At 36.8% G+C, this 10,447-nt stretch overlaps 2 protein-coding genes across 2 annotated transcripts; both read right to left on the minus strand.

The window, feature by feature from the left end:
- Nucleotides 1-2,026: 2,026 nt before the first annotated feature.
- Nucleotides 2,027-2,702, minus strand: LOC129240541 (uncharacterized). Its single transcript, XM_054876402.1, has 3 exons — nt 2,596-2,702; nt 2,213-2,533; nt 2,027-2,134 (listed from the first exon to the last, which is right to left on the minus strand). Exons 1-3 carry the CDS (start codon nt 2,665-2,667, stop codon nt 2,027-2,029), a joined length of 501 nt encoding a protein of 166 aa, XP_054732377.1. The 5' UTR covers nt 2,668-2,702.
- Nucleotides 2,703-8,851: 6,149 nt separating this feature from the next.
- On the minus strand, nt 8,852-9,941 carry LOC129241569 (uncharacterized). Its single transcript, XM_054877970.1, has 3 exons — nt 9,787-9,941; nt 9,404-9,724; nt 8,852-9,325 (listed from the first exon to the last, which is right to left on the minus strand). Exons 1-3 carry the CDS (start codon nt 9,856-9,858, stop codon nt 9,173-9,175), a joined length of 546 nt encoding a protein of 181 aa, XP_054733945.1. The 5' UTR covers nt 9,859-9,941; the 3' UTR covers nt 8,852-9,172.
- Between the last annotated feature and the right edge of the window lie 506 nt (nt 9,942-10,447).

Here is a 10,447-nt window from a genome sequence, read left to right on the forward strand (position 1 = left end):
GGCCAACGGTTTATCGAGCGTTTGCATGAATAGCCAGTCAACATTTGATCCATTGTATCTACCCCCGCTTTAAATTTATTGTAGTCCAAAATTTGATCTGGCTTGAATCCTTTCAATGGATCGGTGCTTTGACGGTAATGGGCAGTGGATAACATAATTACTGGCTTTTTCGGCTTTGCCATATACGAGCACAGAGCGATATTATTATTGTGATAACAAAATAAAGTGCTTTTAACATCACGCTTCGGGTTAAGCAATTCATGCGGAATGAAGGTCTTATTTTTTCTTACGGTACCGACGAAAGCCAGTCTACGATCCATCAACATTTCTGCCAAGTTGTATGTTGAAAAAAAATTGTCAGCATAAGCAGTCCTACCGCTTTCCATATAATTTTCCATCAATTTCATGACGACCCGTTCACCTTGATTCGTTTCTCGCTGGCCACCTGGTGGTTTTCCGGTATAAATTATACCTTTCAAAGGGTAGTTTGAAACAGAGTCACAAATCCAGGTCACAGGAGACAGCAATAGCTTGAAAAGAGCTTTATGACTCGGTGACGCTCCTCGTAGTGGCCCTTTACGAGTAAAAGTTGTAACATTGTGACAACGAGGCCTTCCAGGTGGTGGAGGATTTGAATTCCACATCTTACCATCTTTCGACCTGTATATAAGGCCCTGGGTAATAGATGTGCTGCATGATTCCATTGTGGTTGAAGCCTGAAGGGCGTAGGTTCTCTATACAAATTCTCAATATCATCATGGTTTGCATCCAGAACAGCCTCTAACTCGATTTCCTGTTCTATATCTGATGCTTCACCGAAGTCATCTTCATCTGGAAAATATTCATCATCTTCCACGTCGCCACTTGTTTCAAATGGATCGGACTCCTGTCCCATAATTTCTTCAATTTGTGCCTGAAGTCGCTGACGTTCTTCCGGACTCACATTTGCTGCACTTAGCTTACGAAGCAAATGCGTCATCACATCAACTTCATCCATATTTACTTGTTCCATTTTATTAAAAAAAAATACTCCCCACTAATTAAAAAACACGTATTCACTTTAATTGTCAAATGTCAACTAAAAAATTATCTCTGTCGCTGCCTCCGCTAACAGTTTAGTTGTTTACACCTAACGGTTAACCAATTTACATGAGAAGCTTATATGGGTCTGCACAGACCCATGTGAGCTTAATTAACGAAATTAGTTTAAAGTTATTATTTTTACAACAAATATAGCAAAAATCTTAATTTTGCTACTTCATTGTGTTTATCACACTACATTTTAGGTAGTCATGGACTAAGAAGCCTCAGATATTAAAAATAAAAGATCTACATACATTTAAAGATCGAATGGGTCTGGCCAGACCCATATGAACATCGGAGGGTTAAAATGATGTGTGTTATGTTACTGTGCGTACAGAAAAGCAGCTTTACGTGCACTTTGAACGAAGACTTAAGCAACGAACTCGTACGAAGTCTATGCTCTTCGGATATGTAAAGTGAGTTATTTGAGGTAGACAATATCAAAAATTTGGAACATTGCCATGCGGTGTAACATTTCAGATTATCCATTTTATATATATTAGAAATTATAATTTTTATATAGAAAGAGAAATATAGAAATTATAATTTGCAAAATAGAAATCTACACCTACACGCATTCGCTGTTGCAGTACTACCAAAAGATATCACAATTTTGATTTCTTTTTTATAAAATGTATACTTCGACAATTCGGCGGCCGCAGCAGCCGAAAGGGGTGATTGCCTAGCATTCGGAATACGGCAGGTTCCAACCTCCGTGCATGAATCACCAAATGATAGAAATAGTTGTTTTTTAGCACACAATGACAAACCTCCGAGTGTATTTCTGCCATGAAAAAGCTTCTCATAAAAAAACCATCGGCCGTTTGGAGTCGGCTTAAAACTGGAATAGGAGGAATAGCTCGGCCAAATACCTAACAGAAGTGTACGCGCCAATTATTTATTTCAAATTTTTTATACTTCAACAAAGTTGAAAAAGATTTTCCTAGAATAGGCGTGAAAATTTTAAACTGGATTCCGTTTCTAAAAAAGGCGTAAAGGATGGAAACGAATCTGGATCAATGGTGTAATTTTTAATGCATATCGTCTTGTTCTAGGAAAAGAAAGAAAACGAAAAGGAATTGACACAAATTCCAATGTAAAAAATAATCTCTTAATATCTCACACACACCGGCAAGATTGGGCAGTCCCTGTAGTTTGTTACTCGCTTTAGTTCTCGCGAACAAATTTGCAGTACACGATTTTTCGACTTGAATAATCCATAAAATTGGCAAGCATCCAGAGTAACATCCAAAAGATTGAATTTCCTATTATCAGCATGCAACATATCAATTTTTGAATGCACTGTTAAATGTGTAATAGTTTCTTTAAATTTGAACTCATAAAATAACTTTGCCTTAGGGTTTTCATTGTGGTAATTATACTTAAAATCACTCATTTTATCGGGATTGGAGGATGCGTTCATATAGACCACGCTGAAGGCAAAGTTCTTCTGCAATGCAATGGAAGTTTTATACAATAGAAATGGAATTTTATAAAAGTTATTATGATTACCTTTCCGTTACATATAGCGGATTGTTGAGTTATCAGCAGAAGAAAGAATATTTTGTTTAAGCCGTCTGGCATATTTGTGATTAACTACTCAATTGGGAGTGCCGAAAACAAATGAGCTACAGATGAATGCCCGTAACTGAACTGACTCATTTAGCAGGTGCATTTCCCAACAATATTATATTTAATTTATGCGGCTATTAAATATGCATAAGAAGTATTTACTTATGAATTTAAAATTGTTTTATTTATTTTTGTATTACCCTAAATAATAGCAATATTCCATGATGGAAAGAATAATGAGATGGCACCTATCGTGATGCCGTTACTTTGCGCTAAGCGAATTTGACAATGAGTGACGTCGTCTTAGCACCAGTATGGCCAGATTACCATTTTCGTAACTTGTTTTAGCATTTTTTTTATTTAGTCTCGGAATTTTAGTTCATTCTTCATGACATTTTTCTAGCCTGTTGTAATTAAAAGAATGTTTAAAATTTTGTAAAATATACATTTTTTAAATTAGTTCAATAATTCACTCAGTTTTATTTAGCTTTACTTTTTTTTAGCATCTGGTGGCATTGCCCGCAATTGAAGTTGTTGTTGGTGTTCTTCTGCTTTCGGCAGTCAAATCTCTCTCTCGCTACTGCAGTGTTGCCTAGCTTTGGATATAAAAACGCACTAAAATGCCCATTTAAAGAAAATAACACACCCAACTTTCATTGAATCACTTAAAGAACTTTGTATGCGTGACAAATTGTCTTTAGAATATGCGTTTGTTTTAAATAAATGTGTTATGCTTATGTACAGTTTAATTTATGAGTTTTTTTTTTTTGTTAAGCGAGACTCTTTTGATAAGGGAACGACTTATTTGCTATATTTGAGGTTATGTAAGTCGATAAGGTACTCGTTTTGTAAAAATTTCAGCATGGTTTCTTCAGTATTTTCTGGTATTTTGTGGCTTATTTTTACAATGAATACACCTCTTGATCCCCTATGTCCTACTAAAGAGTGATGGCGGGAAGAAACGATTACACCTCTATGGTTTTAATCCGCATTCAGTAAATTCAAACTCCTTTTAAAATATGTAAAAAGGTTTTCAATCTTAAGATGAGTTGAGAGTGGGACATTTAATATTCTTGCATAACCTTAAAAGCAGCAAAAAATTAAATTCACACTTTCAAAATATCAAATTTTATAAGAACCAATTAATTTTCATTAGAACTAAAATCTTCTCAGAGTGGCCTTTTTTAACCTTCTTTTGTTTAATAATAAAGTTTTTTTTTAACTTAAAGTTTCGGTAGCTTTAAGGGGTAACACCACTGTACACGCGTAAAATAAACACGATTTTTCAAGAATTTTTTGTATAGAAGGAAAGGGAAAACAATCACTCTGATTTGGGAAGTTATTACTTATATACAAAAATACAAAACTACAAAGTTTGATCCAAATGTGGTTTCTCTTGAAGGAGCTCCGCGGCACGCAGCACAGAGGGTGCAAATTTTAATCTGGAACAAAGAAACATTTTTTTTCTTAATCTAGATAAGAATAGCTAGAGAAACACGTAGAGGATTTAAAAAATATTTATTTTTGTGGAATTAGCAAGCATTTGAAGGAAAAAACTCTATTTTGGACTAAAAAAACGGCACTTAAATAATTATAACAATCGTTTAAATTAATCTATCGAAAATCCCCTACGCTCTTCTCTTAAGAAGGTTATTATACAGACGTAGTGAAAAACCTGATTAAAAATATTTAAAATTGTTTGAGTTATGCTGCGTGCCAATTTCAGAAAACGTGTTTTGAGAAAAACGCGTTTAAAGTTTGGAAATTTGGAGAAGTCGTTAGGTAGCAGTCACTAACGCTTGGTTAAAAGCTTAAAATATTTATGAAATAGACTTCGGTAACGTATAAAACTTTTTGTTCTGTATTTTAAAAGGTTCAAAGAATTTTTTAAGCTTATAAAAAAAAATCAATTTTTTGAAATTCCTACAGTGGTGTTACCTCTTAAATTAAAAAAGAGGAAACAAACACGAAACTTCAAAATTTTCGCATTTTCGTTATAAAAAAGCACTAAATTTATTGCGAAGAGCAAATGGTTGGTAATACTGCACAACTCGGAAAAATGTAACGTCACGCACTCTCTGACGGGCGCAATCTTCTTTCTATGTTATCATTCTTGGCAATATTCCATATGACGCAACAACTTTTGGTCAAATGGGAGTGTAGAGTGAATCATTTTATACAAACAAACGTATTTGCTCTCGCTTGACGCCATCGCTTGGATTGTGTTGTTCTTTTGCCAGCTGATTTAGAATTCGTACTCAGCTTGAACAATAAGGCGCCTCTTATTGAACGGCTAAGTGCTGAAAAAACTGAACGCATTTCACCTATCTCCCTACAAACCGTTCTTGATGAGATTGTTGCTCTCAAAGCAAAGTATGTCATGTATGTGTAATGATTATTATTTGTGCTCTTCGATCTGACAAAAAGCTTTTGCTCGAAAAAACAGAAGAACTGCACTCCGAATTAAGATCCATGCATAAAAATAGCATCGAAGGTGTCATCTTTACACTTGCCTTGCTTATAATCGAATTTAACGAACTCTGTCGTTGTAAACATGCATTTGGGTGCCTTGATAAGAAAGCTAAAAGTGCAAATATCTCAAACTCTTCTACTTCTGCTTTAAACGCGAATGCTGTCTTACCCCTCTTCCTCAACTAATCTTTTAATTGACAATAATGCCCATGCTGCTGCTGCTGTGTTGAGAGAGTGGACAAGATAGCGGCAGAGCTATTAAGAAGATCATCAGCCACTTATGTTAGCGTAATGAAACCGACTTCTGCACCCATTGCTTCTCTCAGTTATGCTGCTGCTGCCGCTGCTAATATCAACACATCAACTGCGCCCACTTTCACTGCAATTACTTTTTACTTCCTTTGTTCGCTCTAGATTAGAATACGCAAAATGTATCTGGAGGCTTTGCCACGAATTTGCAATTGAGAGAATTGAGCGTACACGGAGGGTGTTCCTCAAATATGCTCTCAGGTTGTTAAGATTCTCAAATCCTATCGCTTCCTGTAATTCCCGTTTGATTTTTATTAACTTAAAGCCTCTAGAGAGTGGAAGGTCTACTCGTATACTCTCACTGTCTCTTGTTTTTAGTGTAATTAAAGGAGAAATTTATTGTTCATTACTATTTATTCACTTTCATATTCCTACTAGATCTCTACGCAATACATATCCGTTTCATCTTAAATTTCTTAACGCGAATTATGCGCGTAATGCTCCTATTGCACGCGCTCTAAGAGAATTCAATGAGGTCAATCGAGACGATAATGGGCAAGTGGTCTGATGCAAGCGATAGCATAGGTCGCTAGGTTATGCTATTTATCAGACCCGCGCTAGCTATTGTTAGGTCAGGTGAGCTGCTGCATTTGCCCACTACCCTGGTGGGGGCTTCGTCGTTCACAGTCCTGAATGTCGAGTCGTCTATTTGCTCTGCCAATTGCTGTCCCCTACGACCGTTTGGCAGGCTTGAATGCGCAGTCCATGCTGTAGCCCCTGAGGATGATGTAAGTTTTTTCTACAGCATTTTTTTATAACCTTTTGAGGGTAAGTCAAACCGCCAACTGTGTTAACATCTTCTCTTCCATTGCAAATTTGTTGAAATGATTTGCTTTTCTACGGCCAAGAAGGATCCGGTTCCTATTGGTGTAGCTGTAGCAGTCTCTTTCTAATTAATCTTTTCATTTTTTCATTTCCGTCGATGCTTTTGCTGTTTGAGGTGTAAAAGCGTTGAATGTGCTTGTGTAACGTTAGGAAATTTAGACTCTCCCTAAAGATCAGATGTGTCTCCCAATTCAATCCTTTGTTTTTTTCTTTGTTTGCCTCTTAAAGACATGGCTATTTCCATAGCTTTGTCGTTTTTGACGCCTTTGCTGCTTTGTGATGTCTTCGTGTTTCTCGTTTTAGTAGTTTGAACTCCCTTAGTCTACCATGAGTTTGTTTGCTTTTTTTGGGTGCCTACTTACTGAACAAGATCTACGAAAAGCTTTACCTATTGCAGATGCCAACAAATTGATGTTATTTACTAAACTGTAGTTAGTTAGTTGTTTTCTCCTCTTCAGGGGGATCTAACTTAGCCATAAACTTAGAGCACTTTGAACAATTTGCCTTTCTTGAATTCCTCGTTTAGATTCTTCTATGTTGACCGAGAACACGATTCTATGATGATCTGAAAAGGAGCACTTCGGCAAAGCAGTTGTCAACCCTTAATGAGCCTGAATTCGATAATATTAGATTGATCAGTAACCTCCTCCCTAATCCAATTATAGTATGTGGGATGATTACCCCGGTAACATACATATGTTGAGATTAGTAGAGATTAAATATACAAAAAGAGACTCACCTCGCCCATTAATGTCGCATCGCAACCTACCACCAGGATGCAACTTCTTATCTTACATTGAGTGACGGGAACCAACGGGCACGCTCTGTATAATTCACGGTTCCTGTATAAGAGCCACCCACTCCTTTCTGCTACAAAAAGAGCAGCAAGTCCTTCATTGCCGCCATACAGTGATGCAAATTAATTTGCACAACCTTCAGCGGTTGTGGTTTCATTGCTGCGCTTGCCTGTTTCTACGCGTAGGACCACTTTAAAATGCCCTCAATTTACCGTGCAGGTCTTTGAGGATTTGCCTCGATCGTTGGCTAATACTTAGGCCTCTCACTATAGACCAATCTTCGGTAGTGTAGTTTCATCCTCCATTAAGGGAGGTAGCAGTTCAAAGTCATTCGAAATGGTACAATCAACGGCACCACATCAATTTTGCATCCGGGGCCATAGTTTGCCAAAGCTACGGATTCAGGCTGTAAGAAGCTCTAAGAAACTCTTTGTTGCTGCATCCGACTAGCTTGACTCCCTAGAACCGAAGCTTTTATTCAAAAATTAACATTGATTATCGAGCAGAGCAGGGACATATTATGATTTCGCGGTTGTAAGAGCCTTCGTTTATTTAGGAACTAGCATTAACATCGAAAATCAGCCTTGAAATCGAATAGAGCATCTCTCTTGCCATCAAGTGCAACTTTGGACTGCGTGCTCTCTCCACGAACAAAACTAGCACTCTACAGGGCTCTCATCATGCCCGTCCTAACGTTTGGCGCAGAAGCGCAGACGATGACAACACCCGATGAGGCGTTATTTGGAGTGTTTGAGAGAGAGAGATTCTGCGGAAGATTTTTGGACCTTTGCACGTTAGCGACGGCGAGTATCGTAGGCGATGGAACGAGGAGTTGTATGAGCTTTACGACGACATAGACATAGCACAGCGAATAAAGATCCAGCGGCTACGTTGGCTGGGTCATGTCGTCCGAATGGATACACACGCCCCGGTTTTGAAAATATTCGATGCGGAACAGCTGGTGATAGCAGAGGAAGAGGAAGGTATCTTCTGCGTTGGAAAGATCAGGTGGAGAAGGACTTGGCTTCACTTGGTGTGTTCAACTGGCGCCGGTTAGCACGAGAAAGAAACGACTGGCGCGCTTTGTTAAACTCGGCACAAAATCGCGTAAGCGGTTATCGCGCCAATTAAGAAGAAGACTTCAATATTTGACGTTCACAACGAGCAAAAATGAAATGAAATGCACAAAACGCTGAAGCAGGAACTCGGCCTAAGCTGCCACCTTAGTCGGTGCCGCACAAAAAATTACAATTTGTATAATGACTAAATAAATTTGCTTTTAAATTTATAATTACTTTATAATATTTCATATTTGCCAAATCATTAATCTATTTTTGCTCATGAAAATTAAGTTTTCGATTTTATATTTAATTGCTATAAATCTGTGTGTTCACATATGCACATACATACATACATACATACATACAGTATGTATCTGTCTATACACAAGTCGAGCAATACTTAATTCATATATTTTGTAGAGAACAGCAGCAGAGAGAGGAGTATTAGAAATAGGTGAGAGGCATGTAATTAGGATTAGTTGATGTTAAACAGAGACCGGTGTAGGTGGTTTTCCCGTTAGGTATGGTGAAACAAATTTTTTGAGGGGAACTTTAGATGCCAATTCACTTGCCCTGTTGTTGTTGATTTTTATCACTACCACAAGCTATCCCAAGCGATATCAGCACATCGCTCAAATTCGCTCAGAGCCGAAAAACGATCTGCCATGTAGAACATCTTTACAAATCTTTTCACTATGCTAAATACCCATCAAAATAACAAATTCTAGTGTGTTTATTTCAATATATAAGTATAGTATATTGTAGGTATGGGTTGATACATATTTGAATGAAATTTGGTACACTACTATCACACTTTGCTCTCACTTTTTCCGAGTAAGGTTGGTATTGCAAATAAGAGAAATTGGTCAATCACCGCGCCTAACTGCCATATAATTTTAATTTGTAGACGTTCTATTATAAATGACGCAAAATTTCTTATATTTCGTACAAATGGATGAATCAAAGTAGCAAACATTTTGCAAGTAAAATTAAAGGGTATGAGAAAAATTCTGTTCGGCTAAGGCGCTCAACTTTGCTAGCCTTTGTTCAATTTCACACTTTGTAGATTTTCCCCTTAAAAAATGTGGAAGCACAGTGTACTTTGTTCGCTGTTAAATGTATTTCTGCAATCCAATAGAATGACGGCAGAAAGGATGGAAACGAATCTGGATCAATGGTGTAATTTTTAATGCATATAGTCTTGTTCTAGGAAAAGAAAGAAAACGAAATGGAATTGACAAAAATTCCAATGTAAAAAATAATCTTTTAATATCTCACACACACCGGCAAGATTGGGCAGTCCCTGTAGTTTGTTACTCGCTTTAGTTCTCGCGAACAAATTTGCAATATACGATTTTTCGACTTGAATAATCCATATAATTGGCAAACATCCAGAGTAACATCCAAAAGATTGAATTTCCTATTATCAGCATGCAACATATCGATTTTTGAATGTGCTGTTAAATGTGTAATAGTTTCTTTAAATTTGAACTCATAAAATAACTTTGCCTTAGGGTTTTCATTGTGGTAATTATACTTAAAATCACTCATTTTATCGGGATTGGAGGATGCGTTCATATAGACCACGCTGAAGGCAAAGTTCTTCTGCAATGCAATGGAAGTTTTATACAATAGAAATGGAATTTTATAAAAGTTATTATGATTACCTTTCCGTTACATATAGTGGATTGTTGAGTTATCAGCAGAAGAAAGAATATTTTGTTTAAGCCGTCTGGCATATTTGTGATTAACTACTCAATTGGGAATGCCGAAAACAAATAAAAAACTAATAAGTTTCCGTTACAGAACTATCTGTCTGCCGGTATTGAAAAAAAAGATGTATAAGTATTTAATTTATACGGCTATTAAATATGCATTAGTAGTAGTAGCATTCCATGATGGAAAGAATAATGAGTTTGCGCCTATCGTGGTCCCGTTACTTTGCTCTCAGCGAATTCGACAACGAGTTACGTGATTTTAGCTCCAGTATGGCCAGATTACCATTTTCGTAACTTGATTTAGCTTTTTTTTATTTAGTCTCGGTGTTTAAGTTCTTTCTTCATGACATGTTTTTAGCCTGTTCTAATTAAAATGTAATGTTTATAATTTTGTAAAATATACATTTTTTAATAATTAGTTAAATAATTCACTCAGTTTTATTTAGCTTTACTCTTTTTAACATCTGGTGGCATTGCCCCGCTATTGCAAGCGTTGTTGGTGTTCTTCTGCTTTCGGCAGTCAAATCTCTCTCTCGCTACTGCAGTGTTGCCTAGCTTTGAATATAAAAACGCACTAAAATGCCCATTTAAAGAAAATAAAACACAAAAT

The sequence above is a fragment of the Anastrepha obliqua genome, chromosome 3, assembly GCF_027943255.1.
Source record: "Anastrepha obliqua isolate idAnaObli1 chromosome 3, idAnaObli1_1.0, whole genome shotgun sequence".
NCBI lineage: Eukaryota > Metazoa > Arthropoda > Insecta > Diptera > Tephritidae > Anastrepha > Anastrepha obliqua.

What these genes read in the sequence shown, in the direction of transcription:
- LOC129240541 (XM_054876402.1), bottom strand. Translation starts at nt 2,667, where the DNA reads ATGCCAGACGGCTTAAACAAAATATTCTTTCTTCTGCTGATAACTCAA. An exon ending in CCGCTATATGTAACGGAAAG is followed by an intron (nt 2,534 to 2,595) that starts GTAATCATAATA and finishes ATTGCATTGCAG; the next exon opens with AAGAACTTTGCCTTCAGCGT. An exon ending in GGGACTGCCCAATCTTGCCG is followed by an intron (nt 2,135 to 2,212) that starts GTGTGTGTGAGA and finishes TTCTTTTCCTAG; the next exon opens with AACAAGACGATATGCATTAA.
- LOC129241569 (XM_054877970.1), bottom strand. Translation starts at nt 9,858, where the DNA reads ATGCCAGACGGCTTAAACAAAATATTCTTTCTTCTGCTGATAACTCAA. An exon ending in CCACTATATGTAACGGAAAG is followed by an intron (nt 9,725 to 9,786) that starts GTAATCATAATA and finishes ATTGCATTGCAG; the next exon opens with AAGAACTTTGCCTTCAGCGT. An exon ending in GGGACTGCCCAATCTTGCCG is followed by an intron (nt 9,326 to 9,403) that starts GTGTGTGTGAGA and finishes TTCTTTTCCTAG; the next exon opens with AACAAGACTATATGCATTAA.